The 23,273-nt window shown below is 50.2% G+C and overlaps 1 protein-coding gene across 2 annotated transcripts; it reads right to left on the bottom strand.

Annotated features, from left to right (window-relative positions):
- Positions 1–181: 181 nt before the first annotated feature.
- On the bottom strand, positions 182–21,636 carry PBXIP1 (PBX homeobox interacting protein 1). Of its 2 annotated transcripts, none has more exons than XM_053370165.1 (11): positions 21,513–21,636; positions 13,608–13,761; positions 11,450–11,519; positions 10,031–10,092; positions 9,000–9,156; positions 7,254–7,487; positions 6,459–6,482; positions 5,876–5,946; positions 5,022–5,195; positions 2,654–3,696; positions 182–1,243 (listed from the first exon to the last, which is right to left on the bottom strand). In XM_053370165.1, the coding sequence occupies exons 2-11, from the start codon at positions 13,668–13,670 to the stop codon at positions 1,138–1,140; spliced, it is 2,004 nt and encodes a 667-aa protein (XP_053226140.1). In that variant the 5' UTR covers positions 13,671–13,761; positions 21,513–21,636; the 3' UTR covers positions 182–1,137. The 2 variants fall into 2 exon arrangements, with proteins under 2 accessions (XP_053226140.1, XP_053226139.1); XM_053370164.1 differs by having other exon boundaries at positions 5,022–5,198.
- Between the last annotated feature and the right edge of the window lie 1,637 nt (positions 21,637–23,273).

Genomic DNA, 23,273 nt, shown 5'->3' on the forward strand with positions numbered 1-23,273 from the left:
CTTGCACTGAAAAAACAACAACAGCGAACGACCGAAAGCTGTTGCCATGGCAAAACAAAAAGAGGATATGTTGTTGGAAGGACATTTCCACCCTGCCAGCATCACACACACACCCCACTCCCTCACCACATCCACCTTATGGCCTTCAATGGGCCACTTAATCAGAGACAACCTTGGAAAGAAAGGAACAATCAGTGCCTTTATTTGGTTTCCGACACACTCACAGTGCAAGAAATTGTGAGGGAGTAGGGAGGGGGTGAATGTGGGGTGGGGAAGAAGGAAAACAAGCCATCCCCCCAAGTGACTCAACCCTTCCCCACCCCTATCAGGTGAGGAAATGATATCCCCATTTTCACCATTCCTAATTAGAGAGAATTTCGGGAGAATTTCAGAGTTTAGAAGGGACAACACCAAGGTCACGGCGTCCCGAGAAGGAAAATCTCGCCGGCGTCGTATTTCTAATTTAGGGTTCCAATCCATTTTTCCTTTGACACAATTACAGTGGTACCTCGGATTACAGACGCTTCAGGTTACAGACTTTGCTAACCCAGAAATAGTACCTCGGGTTAAGAACTTTGCTTCAGGATGAGAACAGAAATTGTGCGGCAGCAGCGGGAGGCCCCATTAGCTAAAGTGGTACCTCAGGTTAAGAACAGTTTCAGGTTAAGAACGGACCTCCAGAACGAATTAAGTTCTTAACCCGAGGTACCACTGTACTTATCCCGAGCCGAAAGAGAAGTGAGCCAGGACCCCCTGGATCTGGGTGGGAAGGCCCTATAGAGACCCTCACCCACCCCCAGCAAAGATCTCTCTCAACAGGAGGGGACATGGGGTGAAAAAGGATTGCTTTCCTGACGATAATCCAACCGTCCTCTACTAATGGTCATTACTGAGTGGAAGCAAACTTGGGGTGGGGCAGGTGATGACAGAGGGCTCTGAGTGGACTTGGGTGGGGGGAGGACAATGTATCTGGGTGACCCCACACATCAGAACTTGGCATGTTGATAAAACACTTTCCTTCCCTACCAAGGAGTAACGGTACCAACCCCTCCACCGGGACATCAAGTGATCCTTGATAGGCCCAACTCCTTTACCCTCCCACCCTGAGCCAGATTAATACTGGCGGGTCCTGCCATCCTAGCCATGGGGCCAGCTGGTGCTCTCTCGGCCGTTCTTGCGCCCGTGTCCCTCGGGGTTCCTCTCTTTCGGGTGGCGCTGGGCGCTGCTGTCCCGCTGCGCGAATCTGGGGAGAAGGCAATAAGGTTAAGGCTGATAACATTGAGTGTTAAGTTGTGGATGAGCATATCAGACGACACAGCGATTCTTCAAACAGCTCTTGTTTATTCACAGGCCAGAACAGAACTGAACTGAAGGGTTCAGCCAGCCTGCTTATATAGAGCTCCAGTACAATGTAACTGTAACAATATTCTAAAACTATCCAATCACTGAATGTCACTTTCGATCCCTTATTTGCATAACTATCTACAGTATCCCCCTGCTGGCCCAGGGTGAGAACTTCAGTACATAACATTGAGCCACGCAGGTGCAGAGCACACCATTGGCAATCTGCTTCCCCTTCTCTCTTCCACAACCAGGAACGTCTCAGAGCCACGTATGACATGGGGAAAACATACCGTATAAATAGGAAAATAAGAAGAGCCTTCCGGATCAGGCCAATGGCCCATCTAGTCCAGTATCCTGTTCTCACAGCGGCTCCCCCACAAGAACGACCCACACACAACAGCAACTCTCCCCTGCTGTGGTTTCCAGTCGTTGTTATTCAAAAGCAGGACTGCCTGAGACTGTGGAGGAAGATTACAGCCATTGTGGCTAATAGCCACCAATAGTCCTCTCCTCCATGAATTTGTCTCTGAAAGACATCTCGGTCGGGGGCCATCACTGTGCCCTGTGGAATCACCTAGCTTAGCTAGGTGAAGGAATAAATGTGAGAACCAGTGGCGGCATAAGCGGTTAAAGCGTCGCAGTAGGACCTGGGGGACCCGGGTTCAAATCCCCCACCTGGTCACAAAGCTCAGTGGGACCGCATTCAAAGCATACATTTAAAGCCCCTAGAGCATGGGTAGGCAAACTAAGGCGGGGGGCCAAATCCGGCCCAATCGCTTTCTAAATCTGCCCCTCGGACGGTCTGGGAATCAGCGTGTTTTTACATGAGTGGTGGTGTAGTGGTTAAGAGCAGTGGACTTGTAATCTGGTGAACCGGGTTCGCTTCCCCGCTCCTCCACCTGCAGCTGCTGGGTGACCTTGGGCCAGTCACACTTCTCTGAAGTCTCTCAGCCCCACTCACCTCACAGAGGTTGTTGTAGGGGAGGAAGGGAAAGGAGAATGTTAGCCGCTTTGAGACTCCTTCGGGTAGTGATAAAGGGGGGTATCAAATCCAAACTCTTCTTCTTCATCATCATCTCTGGGTTATTTGTGGGGCCTGCCTGATGTTTTTACATGAGTAGAATGTGTGCTTTTCTTTAAAATGCATCTCTGGGTGATTTGTGCAACATAGGAATTGATTTCCCACACCAAAATATAGTTCGGCCCCCCACAAGGTCTGAGGGACGGTGGACCGGCCCCCTGCTGAAAAAGTTTGCTGACCCCTGCCCTAAAGAGTCTCCCGCACCCACAACTTCACAGGCTCTCTCACCTGCCCGCAGGGGCTGCCCCCAGCTGTCTCAGGATCACCTCCTCGAAATTATCCGCTTCCTCTTCGCTGCCCCCCAGCTGCTCCGCCAGCTCCTCCAGCGCGTCCTCAACCTCATCCAGGAGCTCCACGAAGCTCAGGCGGTCGTGGGCAAAGGCCCCATCGCTCCCAAAGTAGCCCTCGAGGGCGGCCACTAGTCCACCGTAGTGCTCGGCCCAGCCCAGCCCAGCCAGGTAGCTCTGGAGCATGGGCAAGAACCGCGGCTTCTGCACTGGCTCCAACCCTTCCTGCCGGGCGCACTCGCCGACGCCGGCGCAGCCCTGAGGAGGCCGGTACGGGTGCTTGGCCAGCGCTTCCCACAATGCACCGGGCTCAGCGGGCTTCTTGGCCTTCCGGTGCTCTCCGTCTCTGGCCGGCTTGGCGTCTCGTGGCCCCTGGTGCTTCCTGGGACGGTGCGGCTCGTCGGCCATCTTGGGAGCCTTGTACGGAGGACGGTGTTCCTTCTCCGGGCCTTCTCCGTGGTGCGTGGGCTTGCGCTCCTCGTGGCCATCATGCCTTTTGTGCCAGGCTCTCTCCTTCATTCGCTTGGCTTTGTGGCCATCTTTCCAGGACGGTTTGGCCCCCTCTTCTGCCCCCTCCAGCTCCTGGGCCACCCTCCGCTCCACGCCGTCCAGTTCCTTCCGGAGCCCTTCGGACACGTTGCCGGGCGGAACTTTCTGGAAGGCCCTCCCCAAGTCCCGCCGCACCGACGCCAGCAAGGAGCGCAGGCGGCGGATTTCAGCCTCGGGCCTCTCTGCCTTTTCCCGTTGGCGGTCCTGCGAGGGCAGCTTTTCCGGGCGCGGCTGGGATTTGGAGTCGCCCGCCTCGGCCAACTTCTCCCGCAAAAGATTGAGCTCGGCTCGCGTGGCGAGGAGGGAAGCCGTCTCCCGCTTCAGCGCCTCCGCCAGCCTGGAGTTCTCGGCGGCCAAATTCTGCCGCTGAGAGGTGAAGTCCAGCGCCTCGCCTTCCGTCTTGCGCAGGAGCAGCTGCAGTTCCTCCTTCTGGGCCTGCGGTTTTCCAAAAGGAAAGGAAAATGGAGACGCGTTAGTTTGCTGGAGCAAAGACGCAAGAGGAAAGCCCAATCCCAGGACACAAGTGACAAAACATCACCAGACCAAGGAACCCGGAACAATTATTGAGAGCCGCTCCCCAAAAACTGTTTGTGGAGCATTCGTTTCAGCAGTAAAATTCAGGACGGAAAGGAGTTATTTCGTCATTGTTGCTGTCATTAAAAACGCCCACCTAGTCCCACATTCTATTCTCTTAATTTATTTATTTTAAGTTTTTATTTATACCTTTTCAAATGTATACATTTCATTAATTTTAAAATCATTTTAACATTTCAAAGTTTGACTTTGAAAAAACTTTGGCCAAGAAAAAGAAAAGCTGGACAACTTTTGTGTCCTGATTTTCACTTTTTGAAATATGGCAACCCTCGCATAAGTATTTAAGAAGGAATGAAAACCACTGATGGATTATCTGTCAATTTATCACCAATATATGAAGGATTTGTAATATAAGCAGTGGATTACCGAAATATTTAACGGTAGATGGGCTTAGATAATAAATACGTATCTGTTATAAAACAGCTAATGAAAAAGAGTAAAAATCAAACATTAGGAAAGGAGGGGCGGGAAGTCAAGAAGAAACATTGTGTGTTAAAAAAGATTTGTATGTGATGATAAATGCTTTGAAATATTATGGGATACGTAATGAAAATGATATGAATGGGGAGGGGGGACAAATGACAAATGGGGAGGGGGGACTACTGTTATGAGAGAGAAGAATCAGGTCCTAACTTATTAAGGTAAAGGTAAAGGACCCCTGGATGGTTAAGTCCAGTAAAGGTGACTATGGGGTTGTGGCGACCATCTCACTTTCAAGTTTGTACACAGACAGCTTTCTAGGTCATGTGGCCAGCATGACTAAACCACTTCTGGTGCAACGGGACAATGTGACGGAAACTAGAGAGCACAGAAACACCGTTTACCTTCCCACCACAATGGTACCTATTTATCTACTTGCACAGGTGTGCTTTTGAACTGCTAGGTTGGCAGGAGCTGGGACAGAGCAACGGGAGCTCATCCCGTCGCGGGGATTCGAACCACTGACCCTCCGATCGGCAAGCCCAAGAAGCTCAGTGGTTTAGACCACAGCACCACCTTTTACCTAACTTTTACTGTCTCCACCAACTGGCAGCATCTCTCCAGGATTTCAAGTGGGGGACAATCCCCCCCTACTCGGGGATGCCCCTGGGGATTGAACCGTGGACCTTCTGCATGCAAAGGAGCTGCTCTGCCCTCCTTCGCTCCACCCAGACCCTCCACACCACCTGCAGTTCCGCTTGCATAAGCCGGATGTCTTGATTCTCCTTGGCCAGCTTGTCAAGCAAGAGTCCCATGGCATCCAGGCTCTGGCGGTCACCATCTGATGACATCACCGCTTCCTTGGCTCTCTGAAGCTCCTCGCCAACCGGGGGTTCCCGTGGGGGCGAAGCTGGCCAATCCTGCTGGGGTGGGGTGGGGAGTCACAGTGAGCCGCAGCCTTGTTGGCTGCCAGTACGTTTCCGAGCACAATTCAAAGTGTTGGTGCTGACTTTGAAAGCCCTAAACAGCCTCCGTCCAGTATACCTGAAGGAGCGTCTCCACCCCCATTGTCCAGCCCAGACACTGAGGTCCAGTTCTGAGGGCCTTCTGGCAGTTTCCTGACCGCGAGAAGCGAAGCTACAGGGAACCAGGCAGAGGGCCTTCTTGGTGGTGGCTCCCGCCATGTGGAACGCCCTCCCACCAGATGTCAAAGAGAAGAACAACTACCAGACTTTTAGAAGACATCTGAAGGCAGCCCTGTTTAGGGAAGCTTTTAATGTTTAACAGACTACTGTATTTTAATACAGTACTTTGTTGGAAGCTGCCCAGAGTGGCTGGGGATTATTATTATTATTATTATTTGCAAACATCAGGATTTGAACATCGCAGCCAAGTGTTGGTCCCTGAGGGCTCCGCCCTCCTGACCCTCCCAAGGTTTCCCATTGGCTGGAATCTTTGGCTGGGCAGCAAGCCAGCAAGAAGATTCCATATGCTAACCCAGACCCTGTATTGTCTGCACTGACTGGCAGCTGCTCTCCAGAACTCCAACCAGGAAACCCCCTGTTACCTCTTGCGTGAGCACAAAGATAAAAAGACTCACCACCCCAACAGAGCCAGGAAGGGGCTCTTCACTGTCTGAGCTTGACCAGGTGCTGAAAATGTCCACTGGGCCTGTAGGAGACAGCCGGGGTGGGGCGGGGGGAGTATGTAAAGGAGAAAAAGGGGAGAGGTGCAAAAATTAAGAGCCTCTTTCATATTCATATATATAAACACACACACACACACACACACACATAATTAAATTTTCTCTTTTACAAATTCAGAATATTCATTTAAACAGCTTTAAAATATCAATGACTTTCCCTCTTCTCCTTCCATGGTTCATTCTGCATATCATAAATCCCTGCATATTTTACATAAACTAAACAATTCAGCATTCCGTTATTACATCCATCAAAACTTATTTACCCTGTTGAATTTAACTAAACACTGCCAACGTTTTCAACTGTACACAATAGCCCCATATATTCAGTAAACATTTCCCAAACTTCTTTAAATGTATGTTCTTCTTGTTCTCTTATTCTATATGTTATAGAGCCTCTTTCTAAGCCGGCAAAATAGTGGGGGGGGGGTTCTGTGGTGGCTCCCCACTGGTGGGGAAAGGGAGTTAAAACAAGACTTACCATCATCTTGGTCAAATATGACCCCTGTAGAGAGAGATAGAGAGAGGCAATGAGGCTTTGTTATTATTTATTTCATGAAATGTCTACGCCATTCAATTGTTTTTAAAAAGCCCTCACCGTGGTTTGCAAAAAGGTTAACACAGAGGGGCTACCTTTGAAGGTGACCCGGAAACTGCAATTAATCCAGAATGCGGCAGCTAGACTGGCGACTGGGAGCGGCCGCCAAGACCACATAACACCGGTTCTGAGAGATCTGCATTGACTCCCAGTACGTTTCCGAGCACAATTCAAAGTGTTGGTGCTGACCTTTAAAGCCCTAAACGGCCTCGGTCCAGTATACCTGAAGGAGCGTCTCCACCCCCATTGTTCAGTCCTGACACTGAGATCCAGCGCCGAGGGCCTTCTGGCGGTTCCCTCATTGCGAGAAGTGAGGTTACAGGGAACCAGACAGAGGGCCTTCTTGGTAGTGGCGCCCACCCTGTGGAACACCCTCCCTTCAGATGTGAAGGAAATAAGTAGCTATCCTATCTTTAAAAGACATCTGAAGGCAGCCCTGTTCAGGGAAGTTTTTAATATTTAACACTGTATTGTTTTTAATACTTGATTGGGAGCCGCCCAGAGTGGCTGGGGAAACTCAGCCAGATGGGCGGGGTATAAATAATAAATAATAATAATAATAATAATAATAATAATTATTATTATTATTATTATTATTATTATTAAGACTGTCACAGGCCCATCCCAGAGGGAACAGCTAGCAGAGTTAGCCCCCACCCCAGCAAGGCCACCGCTTACCCAAGGATGCCAACAAGGCCAAACCCAGGAGGGCAAGGAACCCGAACAGCCATTTTGTCCTGGGAAGGCCACCGTCGTCACCCTCGAAGGCCTCTGCGCCTCGATCTCTGCCGGCCCCCGGCAGAACGGGAGGCACGTCCCGACCCTTTCGCCTGCGCAGGCCTTCGACATCACGCTCCTTGGACGCCTCTTCCCCGCTGCTGGAAGTGTTCCCTTCCTCCTTCCCCAGAGGGCCTGGGAAGGGAAAGGAGAGGAAAGAAGAGGGCAAGAAATGAGGATCAAAATATTGCGTCAGCTGGAGAAAACAGGCTCACCTGTGGCCGCTCGCCTATGGCGAGGGTGAAATTGCTCCAGGCAACCAAGCAAAGAAGCTTTTACAGGTTGCAGGTGCAGAGGTGGCGAGTCACCCTCTTTGCTCCTGAACCCTGAACTCTCTTCATGGAAATTCAGCATAAAGGTAGAAAATACCTCTGAACCTCACGGTTTCTGCTCCACATCCTCCTCAATTAGAATCTGCTCTTGAACTGCAAGAATACCTTCAGCTTGCCAGGATGAAGTGAAAGCGAGTGAACATCTGTAAGCAAGAGCCTTTGGCGACCCTACAGAGCTAAGGTTTCGTCTGCTGTTCCACCTACTGTTGCCTCCTGGATATGTCCACCACTAGAATGTGGGACGCGGGTGGCACTGTGGGTTAAACCACAGAGCCTAGGGCTTGCCGATCAGAAGGTCGGCGGTTCGAATCCCCGCAATGGAGTGAGCTCTCGTTGCTCGGTCCCTGCTCCTGCCAACCTAGCAGTTCGAAAGCACGTCAAAGTGCAAGTAGATAAATAGGTATCACTCTGGCGGGAAGGTAAATGGCATTTCCGTGAGCTGTTCTGGTTCGCCAGAAGCGGCTTAGTCATGCTGACCACATGACCCAGAAGCTGTACACCGGTTCCCTCGGCCAGTACAGCGAGATGAGCGCCGCAACCGCAGAGTCGGCCGCGACTGGACCTAATGGTCAAGGGTCCCTTTACCTTTAGAATGTGGCCCCCTGAAAGCTGCCCACAAAGAAATGCGGCCCTCAGACCCGACAAGAATCTCTGCCCCACCTAAGTCCTTAAGCACACCTGTCCAGACACTAACTTGAAGCCTAAAACTCATGCAATTGCTTGCATTTGTGTTCTGTTTCCTTGCCCTCTGCACTTCCTCTATTGCTTCTTCTGGCAGCCAAAATGTAGATGTGTAGGCTGTTACGAAAAAGGAGCAATGCAGAAGCGAGCTCCAGGTGGCTGGAAAGCCAAACAGGATGTTGATGTTTTGGGACTGTACCATGGGAACAAGGGACAGTCTATTCAAAGCACTGAGCACCTGATGTTAGCTCAGAGTGTCACATGACCCTGTACTGGAAGTACATGGGAGGAGTTTTTCTCTCTCTGCTGTTGGTGATGAGAGAGAGCAGTCACGATTTCTCTGTACTGCTGGAAGGACAGAAATAAAGGCATGTAAATACATTTCTGTCTGTCTCTTTCCCCTCCCTGGGAATGGAGGGGGAGGAGTGGTGTGTTCTTCTCACGTTGAGAAGGATCGCCGATTGAGATCTCGCCTGATCTTGCCGGGAGTCGCTGACAGGGAAGTCAACAAGGATTCAAGCCGGGCACCTGGAGGGTGGCCAATTCCTCTGACCTTTCGGCTTGGGGCAGAGATCTGTCAAAGGCCTCCGCATTATTCCACAAAGAACTGCCTTTGCTGATGGCATTAAGTCACCTGCTTTGTGAATGAAGACAGTTCCCTGTGGGACAGGCACAGATCCTTCCTCAGCCTCGCAGGTGCTGGCCTCCTTTGCATGTGACAGGACGGGCTCTGGCGTCTTGACTAGCGTGGGGGCTTCTTCAGAACTGGGGTCCACCACCACTTCAGGACCCTGGATCGCGAGAGAGAGATAAGGATGCTTGTAAAATTGGCATTGTTCTCGAATTGTGAAGGTGTGTGTGTGTGTGTGCCTACTTCCTGGCAACCTCTTATCCAGTGTTGCTTGGGAGTTCTAAGATACAAAAAAAAAATTGGTGCAGCTTTAAAAGGTTCAGTCTGCCATCTTGGTTCAAAATGGTGCCCAACCAAAATATTGCTCAAAGAAAGATACGCTAATATGCCTAGATTAAAATGTGAAGTACTGGATGGAAGAAAAATTAGTAAGGAAAGATAATAAGAATATATAGATGATTTGAGAAGATTGTAGAATGCAAAGATTATTTTAAATTTTATAATGTGGAGGAAATCGAGTGGGGGCGGAGGGAAGTGGGAGGAAGGAGAAAAGAAGAATAGGATGGATTGAGGAAATATAAATGTAAATGTATAGGGGGATGGGAAAGAAATGGTGTTGGCTTTGGTACATCTGTATTGTGATGTAATATGTGAAAACCAATGAAAAACAAAATGGTGCCCAACTGTATCCAGGTAAGAGGAGCCACCGTGCAAAATTTGGTCAGACCAGTTTCTTTGTACGATAATGGCTTTCGTTGGCCAATTACCGCCATTTACATGTCCAAAGCACTGCCGCCAACTCCAGGAGGCCCTGGGTGCCTGGGCACCCACAAAATTTTCGCTGTGGGCGCTTGGCCTACTGCCGCCCGCTGCCTTACCTCCGGGGTGCATCTGTGGCCGCAGCAGGCCCCAACAGAAGAGGGCCTGTGTGGATCATTTGGCTAATTGCCAAATGGAATTGGGTTCAAAGAGGAACGAAGCCCCAAAGTTGGAGAATTCTCATATACATGCAGAGAATTAAGCGAATGCTGTACCTTCTGACTGGCGCCATCTGCATCAGGCCGGTCGACGAGGGTTTTGCTCTCGTTGAGAGGGGCTGTCCAAAAAGATGTCTGTGTTAAAGCTAGTAAACGAATGCGTTTATTATGTTCATCTGCATGCAGGGCATAGCTGTCAACCTTCCCTTTTTTTGCGGGAAATTCCGTTATTCTAGGGCCGTTTCCCGCTGCTATCCCAGATTGTTAGATATCCCATAGACTGTCCCCGGGACAGGTGAGGCTGCTGATCCCTTATTTTCAAATCTGAAAGTTGACAGCTATGATCCAGTGTGGGGAACCATTTTCAAAGCCAGAGGCCCGCATTCCCTTCTGGGCAACTTCCGGGGGGGGGGCGCATGCCAGGGGTTGGTGGGGCCAGAAGCAAACCTGGACGCAGCAAGGGGTGTCAGGGTTCAAGGACACATTTCAGCCAGGCAAAAACACCCAAGGAAGGTGCAAAGAAGGACTGGTGAGGGGCGGGGCCTGGAGAAAAGTGGGCGTGGTCTGTGAAAGGGGGTGTGGCCTGGTGAAAGTTCCAAGAGCCAGAGAATAAGAGGGCTAGAAGGGCCGCATTCAGCCCTCATGCCTGGAATTCACACACACACACACAGTAATCAAACAGGGTCTGATGAAAATACCAGGTATCCTCCATCACTGAAAATATGCTTCCCTCCTTCAGAGCAGTGGGGTGAGCCGGACCCCATATGCAAAGCAGCTTCCCCATTATATACTGAAGTCCAGCTTGCAATATCATGCAGAGGATTGCAAAGCAACAAGGGTGGCCAGGATATGCCGGGTGGGGTTAGGAAAGGGCATGGAATAATAATAATAATAATAATAATAATAATAATAATAATAATAATAATAATTTATTATTTATACCCCGCCCATCTGGCTGAGTTTCCCCAGCCACTCTGGGCGGCTCCCAATCAGTGTTAAAAACAGTACAGCGTTACATATTAAAAACTTCCCTGAACAGGGCTGCCTTAAGATGTCTTCTGAATGTCAGGTAGTTGTTTATCGCTTTGACATCTGCTGGAAGGGCGTTCCACAGGGCGGGCGCCACTACCGAGAAGGCCCTCTGCCTGGTTCCCTGTAGCTTTGCTTCCCGCAATGAGGGAACCGCCAGAAGGCCCTCGGCGCTGGACCTCAGCGTCCGGGCTGAACGATGGGGGTGGAGACGCTCCTTCAGGTATACAGGACCGAGGCCATTTAGGGCTTTAAAGGTCAGCACCAACACTTTGAATTGTGCTCGGAAACGTACTGGGAGCCAATGCAGATCTCTCAGAACCGGTGTTATGTGGTCCCGGCGGCCACTCCCAGTCACCAGTCTAGCTGCCGCATTCTGGATTAATTGCAGTTTCCGGGTCACCTTCAAAGGCAGCTAAGGGTTGGGCCTCGTCCATTGCTACATACCTTGTGTGTCTTCCTGGGCCGGCTCAGACCCAGCCTGCGTTTCCAAGCCAAGGTCTTCTACAGGTAGAGCCTGGAGGGGCAAAACGCAACGAAAATAGAGGTCACAAGATTTCCCCTTTTTCTCATAGAGTGGCAGGGGGGAGGATCTTCACCTGGCCCCTCCCCTGTGGGCCAACTTTGGCAGGTGAGTGGGGCAACCCACTTGTCAGTCACTCAACATCATGATGGTTGTGTGTGTGTTTTGTAGCTATGTTTTTATTTATTTATTATTGGATACAGAAAAAGAAGAAGAAAACAGCTGTGATGAAGTATCAGAAATAGAGATTTATTTATTTTTTAAAGCAAAATACTCAGGCGTGCAGGAGGAATTCAACTGCCCATGGTTGATCATTATATTTGAGGTGCATATTTTTAGGACCCACCTTATTTTCTTGACTGTAAGTTGTTTAAAAGTGTTTGTTATATTGTGCCTTAATGTTGCAACCCACCCTGGGACCTTAGGGTGGAGAGTGGAATAATAATAATAATAATAATAATAATAATAATAATAATAATACAGGTAGACTGCCCCTGCCCACCCACCAAAGTCCATCACAAGGAGCTCCCACAAGGGCTTGATGGCCAGCTGGTTGCCAGGTGCTTGGGAACTGCAGCGCAGGGGGCTTTTCTGCCTCCCTAGCACCAAGCGCTTTGCACTGAGCCGCCCGCTAAAATGAGAAGGGGCAATCTCCATTTCTGCAGGGGTTTCCAACAGCAGCCACTTGGTGCTGCAGGAGAAAGGCACAGGGGTCCCTCTCTTGCTCATCAGCTGCTTGGCGGAAGCGGGAGAAGATGACCTGCTTTGAGCTCCCGACTGTCTCTTCGTGGTCACCTGGGCACCTGCCCCACATATGACACCTTGCCTGGAGCCAGTGGGCGTGGTTTAGGGGGAAAGGGTCCTGTGGGCCAAAGGGTGGGTGATGGCGGGCGAGATGCAGCCTGGTGAAGAAAGGAAGGGATCGTGGCTCAGGATCTCCTCTGCCTACGGAAGGCTCCAGCTTCAACTGGCTGCATCTCCTTGCCTTCTGAGGGGCTGCAGGTCCCAAGTGGGTGGGGCCAGAGGCAAAAGTGGGCGGAGCAGCTGATGCAAATATTACCTGTGTACAGTATAGGTAAAGGTAAAGAGACCCCTGACCATTAGGTCCAGTCGTGACTGACTCTGGGGTTGCGGCGCTCATCTTGCTTTATTGGCCGAGGGAGCCGGCGTACAGCTTCTGGGTCATGTGGCCAGCATGACTGAGCCGCTTCTGGAGAACCAGAGCACGGAAACTCCGTTTACCTTCCCACCGGAGCAGTACCTATTTACCTACTTGCACTCTGACGTGCTTTCGAACTGCTAGGTTGGCAGGAACTGGGACCAAGCAACGGGAGCTCACCCCGTCGCAGGGATTTGAACCGCAGACCTGCTGATCGGCAAGTCCTAGGCTCTGTGGTTTAACCCACAGCACCACCCGTGTCCCTACCTGTGTACAGTAGGCCAGTTAATAAACACCCCCCCAATCGTGCATCCAAAGGAGCACTCCACCCCCTCAAGAGGGTACGAAGCAACACTGGTGAGGGGGTGTGGCCTGAGGGTAGAGGGTGTGGCCTGGAAAGATGGGTGTGGCATAGGTAGATGGGTGTTTCCTGGAAAGAGGGTGTGGCCTCAGGAAAGGGGTGTGGCCTGGAAAGATGGGCCTGGCCTAGAAAGATGGGTGTGGCCCAGGGAGAGTGGGCGTGGTTTGAGGACGCCCTCCAACCCTGAGGTTGCCCACCCCCTTCAAACCTCACTGCCAACTTCAGAGATGGGACATCTTCCAAGGGATGCTAATGGACTCCAGCTTCCATCAGCCCCAGGCAACAAGGACAACAGTCCAGGAGGATAGCCACTAAAAACCTGGAGCGCTGCAGGTTTCCCTACCCACCCACCCCCCAGCCTACAGAGAAAAGAAGTAGCTTCTAGGGCCCACCACAGACCCCAACCAGTGTCCTCCTCACAAGAGGTCAGGCCTGGGAGACCCAAAAGCCTACGAGGAGAGGGCTTTTGAGGAGTTTGTTATGCTGTCCCACCCCTGATGTCTTGCCCCTGCCCCACAGAGCCTTCACCCCTCTCCCCAGTTTGCTTTCGGCTCCCGCTCACCTCGGAGCCGGCAATCACCCAGCTGTTGTTGTCCGACTCCCGGGAGTCTGAATTGTCAGTCATTCTGGCTCATGCCACGGGGCGTTGGGTCAGCGGAGCCTCCTAGGGATGCAGACCCCCAATCGGATGGGGGGCTGGAAGGAACAGAAGATGTCTGAAGAGAGAAAGAGACAGAGGAGGTTCTTTATCAGCCTCAAGTACAAAGGAGGCGAGGCCGGCCGCTTCACGTCGGGGGAATTTGACTGGCAAATTAATTTGGGCAGAGAAATTGGGGCACAGGCTGCAGATGAGATGCAAAAACCTGGAAGAGGCCAGCCGGCCTCTCTGTCTCCCATCCCAGCACAGTCTGCACTGACTGGCAGCAGCAGATATTGTCTCTAACCCCATGAATAAAGATCCCAGGTCTCATGGTTTTGAGCAAACAGCTGGTTTAAAATAGGAGCATCGGAACAGAGTCAGACTGATGGGTCCATTTAGCTCAGCATTGCCTACACTGACTGGCAGCAGCTCTCCAGGGTTTCAGGCAGGGCAGATTCCCAGCCCTACCTGGAAATGGCAGGGACTGAACTGGGACCTTATGCATGCAAACTGAGCTAAGGCCCTTCTCCATATCCTTTCAACTTGACAGCTCAGGGAAGTTACCTAGCTTTAAGAATCATATAAAATAAACTCCTTTGCCAGTTTCCTCCATTCAACACGATTTTGCCCTTGGGAAAACAACTCTTTTCCCTGCCACCTCCCCAAGTGTGAGGACGTGTATACACACCTCCTACCCCAGGAAGTAGGGACGCAGGTGGCGCTGTGGGCTAACCCACAGAGCCTAGGACTTGCTGATCAGAAGGTCGGCGGTTTGAATCCCCGCGACGGGGTGAGCTCCCGTTGCTCGGTCCCTGCTCCATGTCAAAGTGCAAGTAGATAAATAGGTACCGCTCTGGCGGGAAGGTAAACGGCGTTTCCGTGCGCTGCTCTGGTTCGCCAGAAGCGGCATAGTCATGCTGGCCACATGACCCGGAAGCTGTACGCCGGCTCCCTCAGCCAATAATGCGAGATGAGTGCCGCAACCCCAGAGTCGGCCACTATGGGACCTAATGGTCAGGGGTCCCTTTACTTTACCCCAGGAAGTGCACAGAGGTGACAATTGCTGAGCTGATTGTTGGCCAAGGAAAGCCTAATCCCATCACCAGACCTGCCAAGGGGTCCAGACATGCAAAGGAAGTTCTATTGTACTTTGGGTGGTGGGACTTCAGGGGTGTTTGCCTATGCTAATCTTATACCTGGGTCTTGCCCTGCCATGCCTGCTTATGCTAATCTTGTACCAAGGACTTGTTTGGACATGTTTGCCAAGGTTAAACTAGTGTAACCCCTGTCTACCTCTCTCCTTTTGTGACATGTCAGGGATGTAGCAATGATGCTGTATGAACTGTATTCTGGGATATGGTGGGAAACTTTTAAAAGTCCTTGTCACCCCATCCTCGGGGTTCAAAATTCTTCTTTGAACCTGTTGCGCAATAAACTTTGGTCTACAGCTATTTGCTCCGGTTGGTGGCTGGACTCCTTCCTTTATTCCGCAGTGTGATAAGAATTTTAAGGTCTTAAATATGTAATAAATGTTCATAAATGTACCGAGCAAACACGTACATAAATATATAAACCACATGTCTGAAAACTCCACAGAAAAAAAGTCCTGAACAAATTGACCTCAATTATTTCTTTGCAAGGTCAAAGTGGGAAACCTCCCCATTGTCTTTTCCCTTCACAAATCCTGTCTTAAGGGCACATTTAAGATATGAATAGGGTGTGAGCCTGTGACCTGGCTCAGGAACTAAGTATTTATCATTACAAAAGACTAGCCAGGCTCCCCAGGCAATCCAATCAACCATTAAACAGGTAACCTGGCAGGCAGGAGGTAAACAAAGCACTCAGATTTCAGCCCTTCTGTGACCTATGTATGATGTTCCTGGGGGTGGTCTTGATCTACTGGGTGGCAATTTCGAAAGTCTATATAAGGCCTTCGTGCCATTGTTCTGGGTTCCTCCTCATTCCTGCGTGTGGTGAGCGAGGACCCTGTTGCAACAGATCAATAAAGATCAGGCTTACTAGCTGCTTTGCTTTTCAATGTTCTCTGGTTGGCCTCTGTTATTTTCTCCTACCAATAGGGAACCTACGTAAGGACTCTGTATGGGCTCTTGCATAACCCATAAGGGAAGAAGGGCAGATTTTGTTTACAACAGCAGGGACTCGCAATGAGATGGGTGACTGAGCAGCCTCGCACCTGTAACAAAATCAATGGAGTTGAGTCACAGGGTTGTACCCAATGCTGGTCTTTAGAGCAGACCCATTGAAATTTAATGGCTTTGACTAACTTAGGCTGTATAAACACTGTACATTTAAAGCACTCACCCCAAAGAATTCCCAGCATGCTTAAAAGGTAAAGGGACCCCTGACCATGAGGTCCAGTCGTGGCCGACTCTGGGGTTGCAGCGCTCATCTCGCTTTACTGGCCAAGGGAGCCGGCGTACAGCTTCCGGGTCATGTGGCCAGCATGACTAAGCCGCTTCTGGCGAACCAGAGCAGCGCATGGAAACGCCGTTTACCTTCCCGCTGGAGCGGTACCTATTTATCTACTTGCACTTGATGTGCTTTTGAACTGCTAGGTTGGCAGGAGAAGGGACTGAGCAACGGGAGCTCACCCCGTCGCGGGGATTCGAACCACCGACCTTCTGATCAGCAAGTCCTAGGCTCTGTGGTTTAACCCACAGCGCCACCTGCGTCCCAGCACACTTAGGAAACTACAATTCCCAGGATTCTTTGGAGGGGGGGAATGTGCTTCAGATGCATGGTGTATACACCGCCTTCGAGTAGAATGTACTATTTGAGTAGAACGTACAATAGATAGAACTCATTTATCTCAGTGGATCTACTCTGAAGTGGATTGAGTTGGAGCCAACCCAGAATAGACAAGAGAAGAGCATCTTCCCTTATTAGTTTGGAAAGGAGGGGGTGGGTGGGCAGTTTTAAAAACGTCTTCCAGGCAGAGCTATTCTTGCTGGAAAGAGAATGTGGGGAATCCAAATTATGCCGGACTCTGAACGAGGTCTGATTACCAGCACTCCGAAAGCAAGGAGAGGAAGAGGAAACAAGTCCTCTTGCAAACACAAAAATGCAAATTTGTGGGGCTCTGGGACAAAGTTAGTGGGTTTTTGGAGGGTGACACACACAGGTGTCAAAAGAATAGGTACTCCAGACCTCCTCTAAAAAGAAAAGAAAAGAGGTGCCCATATATAAAAACCTCTATTTTTCTTCTCTTCTTAAATGTAATAAAAAGAAATCGAACAAAGATTTAAAACTTTAAACCGTAAAGATTTGCAGTCTGGAAACAAAATTACGAAGATCCAATGCAGCTCTAAAGGGATAATAAAGTATTACAAATATTCCCTTTGGTATTGGTAAGAATAAAAGAAATCTCCGTTTGTGATCTCCCTTATTGTTGAGAATCTGGGGTTTGCATATACTGGTGGCACTGAGTGAGCCTGCAACTCAATATTTTGTAGAAGAAGTAAAATCAAGGCACGTATGAAAATTAAAAATGGTCGTTCGAGCTCTGCCTATTATGTAGTTTTAGTTTATGAGACATCTCTTCAAGTAGGGCAACCTGCCAACCTTTAAACACAGCAATCCCGATGATTAAGATTAAAGGTCTTCCAGGGTTTAGCAATGCAGTCGGCCTGGTCTGCTGTTAAAAGATGAGAAGTTTTTTACTTTTCAAGACCTCTTCTCTCCCCTCCATGCAATACATTCTTGTTAAATATCCCCCCCCCCTTCCCTGTAGGGAACAGCTGTCAGAACAGGAGACTGACTTTGGGGAAAAGGAGGGAGGTATTTTTAGACGCTTTTAATACACTTTAGCAGGTGGAAATTGCTGAGCAGACCAGCCCAGACTGCTCTGGAGGGACATGACAAGATCTTTCTTGTCTCCTGCCCCAGAATCCATTTAACTCCAAGCTTTTCGACTCCCATAGGGAGCTCCAGAAGGGAAATAATTCCTGCTCCCCCCAGAACAAGTAACTCTCCACTCTTCCTTTTTTGGACGCAGGCTTTTAAACAGCCTTGCTGGTTTGGGTTCCCACCCCCCCTCTCCTGCTAGGCCCCCGTGGTTATACGAAGGAAAAGCACCTTTTTGCAGAGAATTCCTAATCTGGAAGTTTGAGAAAAAGAAGGAAGAAAAAGGCTGATGTTTTAAATGTTATCTTATTTTTTAAAAGCATGTCCCCATGGATGCTAACACTCCCTGCAGGTGCATGTAATGTTTGCCATATTCAGGGTATAAATTAGACCCATCCGTTTCAAGAGTAAAACTGAGTTGGAGACAAGCCTCTCGAGGTAGGAAACCGTTAGTCCATTGGTCTATCTAGCTTAGCGATGTCGACACGAACTGGCAGCTCTCCAGGGTTTCAGGCAGCACACGTGCCCAGCCCTAACTTGGAGATGCTGGGGATTCGAACCCAGGACCTTCTGCATGCAAAGCAGACGCTCTGCCACTGTGCTACAGCCCTTCCGTTCCATTGAACTGGCATAGGAAACTGCCTTCTAGTGAGTCAGACCGTTGGTCTATCTGCATCAGCACTGCTGGCACTGACTGGCAGCAGCTCTCCCTGCCGAAAATCAGACTTGGGAGAAAAGAGAAAAGTTTTGGGGCAGGATCCTTGGAGTGAAATAGGCACTATTATTCCTCTTTCAGAAGTCTAATCCTGTGGGACAAAGCTAATTCCCAACACCACACAATCACAAATCCCCAAAGTCACACTGCACCCCTAGTATGTACATATATTTCTGTGTTCTCTGATCCTGCTCTCAATATACAAAGAGGCTGTGGTTTTACAGCAGGCATCAGAAGATGCAAGCAGGAAGCAGCCTTGTTTTGCTGCTCTCAACTTCTGCCCCCCCCCAGCTCCGATGCCATAGCAACCCTGGCAGCGGTGCCCTTAATAGGAGATTTATGTGGGACAGCGGAACCTAGCCGGGCCGGATCCTTGGCGGCAGTGGCTACAGGCAGCCAAGCACCACCCGACACAGGCAGGGACAAAAATGGGCCTCTCTATACAACAACACTTAAAAAAAATAATTCATAGGACAAGTGAGTCCGCAGCGGTGTGGTGGTTAGTGTGTTGGACTATGACCTGGGAGACCCAGATTCAAATCCCCTCTCAGCCTGACCTCTCAGTCTGACCTACCTCACAGAGCTGTTGTGCAGGTTAAGGGAGGGAGGGAGGGGGAGACCCATGTACACCAACTTCAGCTCCTTGGAGAAAAAAAGCAGGATATAGCTGCAATAAGGGGGTTGGACTAGATGACCCGCAGGGTCCCTTCCAATTCTACAATTCTATGATTCTACATGAGGTCCTGGCAGCCTTCGGCAGGGATGTGAGAGGGCGTGTTGCGGGGCAGGAACCCGGAATGGTGATTCCATTGTATGTGAGCTGCCTAGTATCTTCAGGGCATCTCATAATGTGTTATAGCCAACGTGGAGCCCTCCAGATCTTGCTCCACTACAACTCCCATCATCCATGACCAACCGAGCTATTCTGATGTGGGCTGATGGGAACTGGAGTCCAACAAGAGACGGAAGGGCTTCGTACCTCTGATCAGACCCTTCGTAGGTTTCGACGCAACCCATTAACAAAGCTCTTCCCCCTGGAAATAGCGTGAGTTGTGGATGCGAAACACGCACTGCTGCAGATAACTCAAGTTGTTGGAGCAAGTGGGGAGAGCTACAGCCCTTGTTGGACTCCCATAATTCCTCAGCAGTTGCCCTGGGGTCCTTGGAAGGAAGGGCAAGATATAAGTTTAATTTTAAAAATAAATAACAAGTCCAAAAGGATCTGCAGGGCCTGTCCCTGCCCTCTCCCCTCAGCCATAGATCGCCACCTGGCCTGCCTTGCAAGGCTGTTGTGAAGCGGTGGTGAGGAACCTGCGGCTCTGGATTTCAAATCCCATCAGCACACCCAACCCAACCAGGAGGGGTGATGGGAGTTGTAGTTCAGCAACTTTGGGGGAGCTTCTCCTCCATCCCCTTTTTACAGATCGCTTAGCAAAAGGACACACATTACTTTCACATTCAAAATAAGGGCATAAAGGCTTATTATATTAGCAAATAGTACAAAGTAATAAAACAAAAACTGGTAATAATATGATAGCCAGGGGTTTGGGACCTGTTGACCTCTGGAGATGTCGCTAGATTAGAATACCCATCCTCCTTGACCACTGGTCGTGCTGGTCGGAGCTGGTTAGAACTGGAATCCCTAAACATCAGTGGTTTGCCCACCTGCCATAAAGTTTAGGGTGCAACCTTGTAAGCACTGACCTGGTAGGAAGTCCCATTGAACTGAATGGGTGCTTACTTTCCGGAGTAAACATGTGCAGAACTACAGTTACTGAGTTAGTACAGTCATGGGATGCGGGTGGCGCTGTGGGTTAAACCACAGAGCCTAGGACTTGCCGATCAGAAGGTTGGCAGTTCGAATCCCCGCAACGGGGTGAGCTCCCATTGCTCAGTCCCTGCTCCTGCCAAGCTAGCAGTTCGAAAGCACGTCAAAGTGCAAGTAGATAAATAGGTACCGCTCCAGCGGGAAGGTAAACAACATTTCTGTGCGCTGCTCTGGTTCGCCAGAAGCGGCTTAGTCATGCTGGCCACATGACTCGGAAGCTGTACGCCGGCTCCCTTGGCCAGTAAAGCGAGATGAGCGCTGCAACCCCAGAGTCGGTCACGACTGGACCTCATGGTCAGGGGTCCCTTTACCTTTACAGTCATGAAATCAATGATTTGGAAGTCCTCCAGCCCAACCCTCAGCAATGGAGGAATCACAGCTGAATAATCCCTGACAGATAACTGAAGGTGTGAAGCTCTCGGGTGTTCAAAAAGCGGTGTGTGCGAATGTTGAGCATGACAGCCAAAAAACAAAACAAAAAACCCGCAATCACCAGGAATAAATCAGCCTGTAGCACTGTCAACTTGGAAGGCAGAAAAGATGGACACCTTACAAGCATTCCTAGCCTTGAAGTGAGGATTATACAGCCAATTAAGATCTCGCCTCTCCATCAAAACACAACCCTAACGATTCCAGGGGCTTGCAGACTCAAGAGTATACAGAACTGGAGAACAAATTCTTCTGGATTAATTCATGCAGTGTATGTGGGCACGACTGTGTATGCGGGTGGCAATCGGGGACAATATATGGGCACAGGTGGGCTTTTGCAATGGGACAGAGGAACCTCTCCCAGCTCCAGCATCGCCCCTCTCAAACCACGCATAAAAGGATCTGGTCTAGACTCTTCCCTTTGCATTGATCGCTGAGCCAAATGCCCGTTCCCAGTTTTGGAACCAAAGTTACCTGCAATAGATCCAGGGCACCGGTGGTTGGGGGGAGGGGAGTACATTTGGAGAGATCTCAAAAACGAGTCCCATCGAAACTGCAAGCCTACTCTCTAGATAGATAGATAGATAGATAGATAGATGAGATAGATGAGATGATAGAGGTAGATAGATAGATAGATGATAGATAGATAGATAGATAGATAGATAGATAGATAGATAGATACCGATGATAGATAGATAGATAGATATCCCGAAAAACCAGCAACTCTCTCCCAGAAGGCAAGGTGAAATCACAACCAACTCACCCCCCTAAAGGGGCAACGGGAGAGCTGATGGGGCTGTTGCCATGGTAACCCTGCATCAGCGACCCTCGGGGATTCCCTCTGCTGGACCAAATCATGCCGCCGCCGCCGCCGCCCCCCTCTTCCCTTGAGAGCTGCTTGCCCTAAAATTGTGGGGGCCCCCATCTCCGGTGACCCATACTATTACCCCACAACATCCCCCTTCCTCTTCACCTTTCTATCCATCCTTACCTTAGTCTAGGGGGCTCTCAGATCTGGAAGTTTTTTTAGAAGGTGGAAAAAGGAAGGCTGCGGACGCCTCTTAACTTTGTATAGGAAACTTCGCAGCACTTTACCCTGCGGGGGGGGGGAGGAAAGGGGCGGGACGTCGGGGCCAGGCAGCCTATCCCAGGGGTTGGGGGAAATGAGTTTGGCCAATGAAGGGGAAGAGAGGGCAGGACGGGGGGTGGGCGGGGGAGGACAGCACTGTTTTGGAATCCGCAATGCAATCAATCCTGAGGCCGGGAGATAAATGTGTGCGAAACCCCCTAAATGGGGAGAATTCTGGATCGGGAAGGAGGAGCACGCTTTGCGGGGAGATTAGGGGTCCCCCCATAAGATCAGCCTTCCTAAGGCTTGGGGGGGTGCAGAGAAGGGGTGTGCCCCCCCAGTCAGCCATTTAGGATCCTAGCGAGCAGGCATGACTAAGCTGAGCGAGGCTGGAGAGAGACAGCAACAGCTGGGAGCCCAAGCAGAGAGGCGGGTTGTCCTGCCATCCCAGGGACACTTTATACCAGCCCTGGATAGCTCAGTTGGAGAGAGCGTGGTGCCGGTAACGCCAGAGTCGCAGGTTCGATCCCCGTATGGGGCAGCTGCGTTGCAAGGGGGTTGGGCTGGATGACCCTCAGAGTCCCTTTCAACCCTGGAATTCTATGGTTCTGGGGAAGGACTAGGGGACCTGTCGCTGCTGACGAATTCTGACTCTAAAGTCAGAACATGGGAAGAGCGAATAGCCCATTGATCCAGTATCCTGTTCTCACAGTGGTCCACCAGGTGCCCCAATGGGAAGCCAAAAAGCAGGACTTCCACTTGCTGGGAGTAACTGGTATTCAGAAGCATCACTGCATCCAACTGTGGAGGAACGGCCGTCATAGTTAGTTGCTCTTTCCCCCACGAATCTGCCAGCTTTGTTAATAATAATAATAACATAATTTATTATTTATACCCCGCCCATATGGCTGAACTTCCCCAGCCACTCTGGAAGGCTCCCAATTGAGTGTTAAAAACAAGACAGCATTAAATATTAAAAACTTCCCTAAACAGGGCTGCCTTCAGATGTCTTTTAAAGATAGGATAGCTGCTTATTTCCTTCACATCTGAAGGATGGGTGGGCGCCACTACCGAGAAGGCCCTCTGTCTGGTTCCCAGTAACCTCACTTCTCGCAATGAGGGAACCGTCAGAAGGCCCTCGGCGCGGGATCTCAGTGTCTGGGCTGAATGATGGGGGTGGAGACGCTCCTTCAGGTATACAGGACCGAGGCCGTTTAGGGCTTTCAAGGTTAGCACCAAAACTTTGAATTGCGCTTGGAAACGTACTGGGAGCCAATGCAGATCTCTCAGGACCGGTGTTATGTGGTCCTGGCGGCCACTCCCAGTCACCAGTCTAGCTGCCGCATTCTGGATTAATTGCAGTTTCCGAGTCACCTTCAAAGATAGCCCCACATAAAGCGCATTGCAGTAGTCCAAGCGGGGGATAACTAGAGCACGCACCACTGGCGAGACAGTCTAACCCTGAAATTTTGGGTCCCCTATGATGGGAGTAGTCAAGATTTATGTCGGGGGGGGGGGCTGGAGACCCACCTGTCATCATCCTCCGTCTGGCTCCAGCTAGCAGATTGGGAATGAAATGTCTCAACAAGGGTTGTTTTAAATTACTTTCTTTTGGTCCCAAGTGCTCAGGAAAATCTTGTCAAAATCTTCCTACAATTTCAAATTTTAGTTAAGCATTTTTAT

Source organism: Podarcis raffonei, chromosome 16 (genome assembly GCF_027172205.1).
Source record: "Podarcis raffonei isolate rPodRaf1 chromosome 16, rPodRaf1.pri, whole genome shotgun sequence".
Lineage (NCBI taxonomy): Eukaryota > Metazoa > Chordata > Lepidosauria > Squamata > Lacertidae > Podarcis > Podarcis raffonei.

What these genes read in the sequence shown, in the direction of transcription:
- PBXIP1 (XM_053370164.1), bottom strand. Translation starts at nt 13,670, where the DNA reads ATGACTGACAATTCAGACTCCCGGGAGTCGGACAACAACAGCTGGGTG. An exon ending in CATATTTGACCAAGATGATG is followed by an intron (nt 5,947 to 6,458) that starts GTAAGTCTTGTT and finishes TGTCTCCTACAG; the next exon opens with GCCCAGTGGACATTTTCAGC. An exon ending in TTATGCAAGCGGAACTGCAG is followed by an intron (nt 3,697 to 5,021) that starts GTGGTGTGGAGG and finishes GGAAAACCGCAG; the next exon opens with GCCCAGAAGGAGGAACTGCA.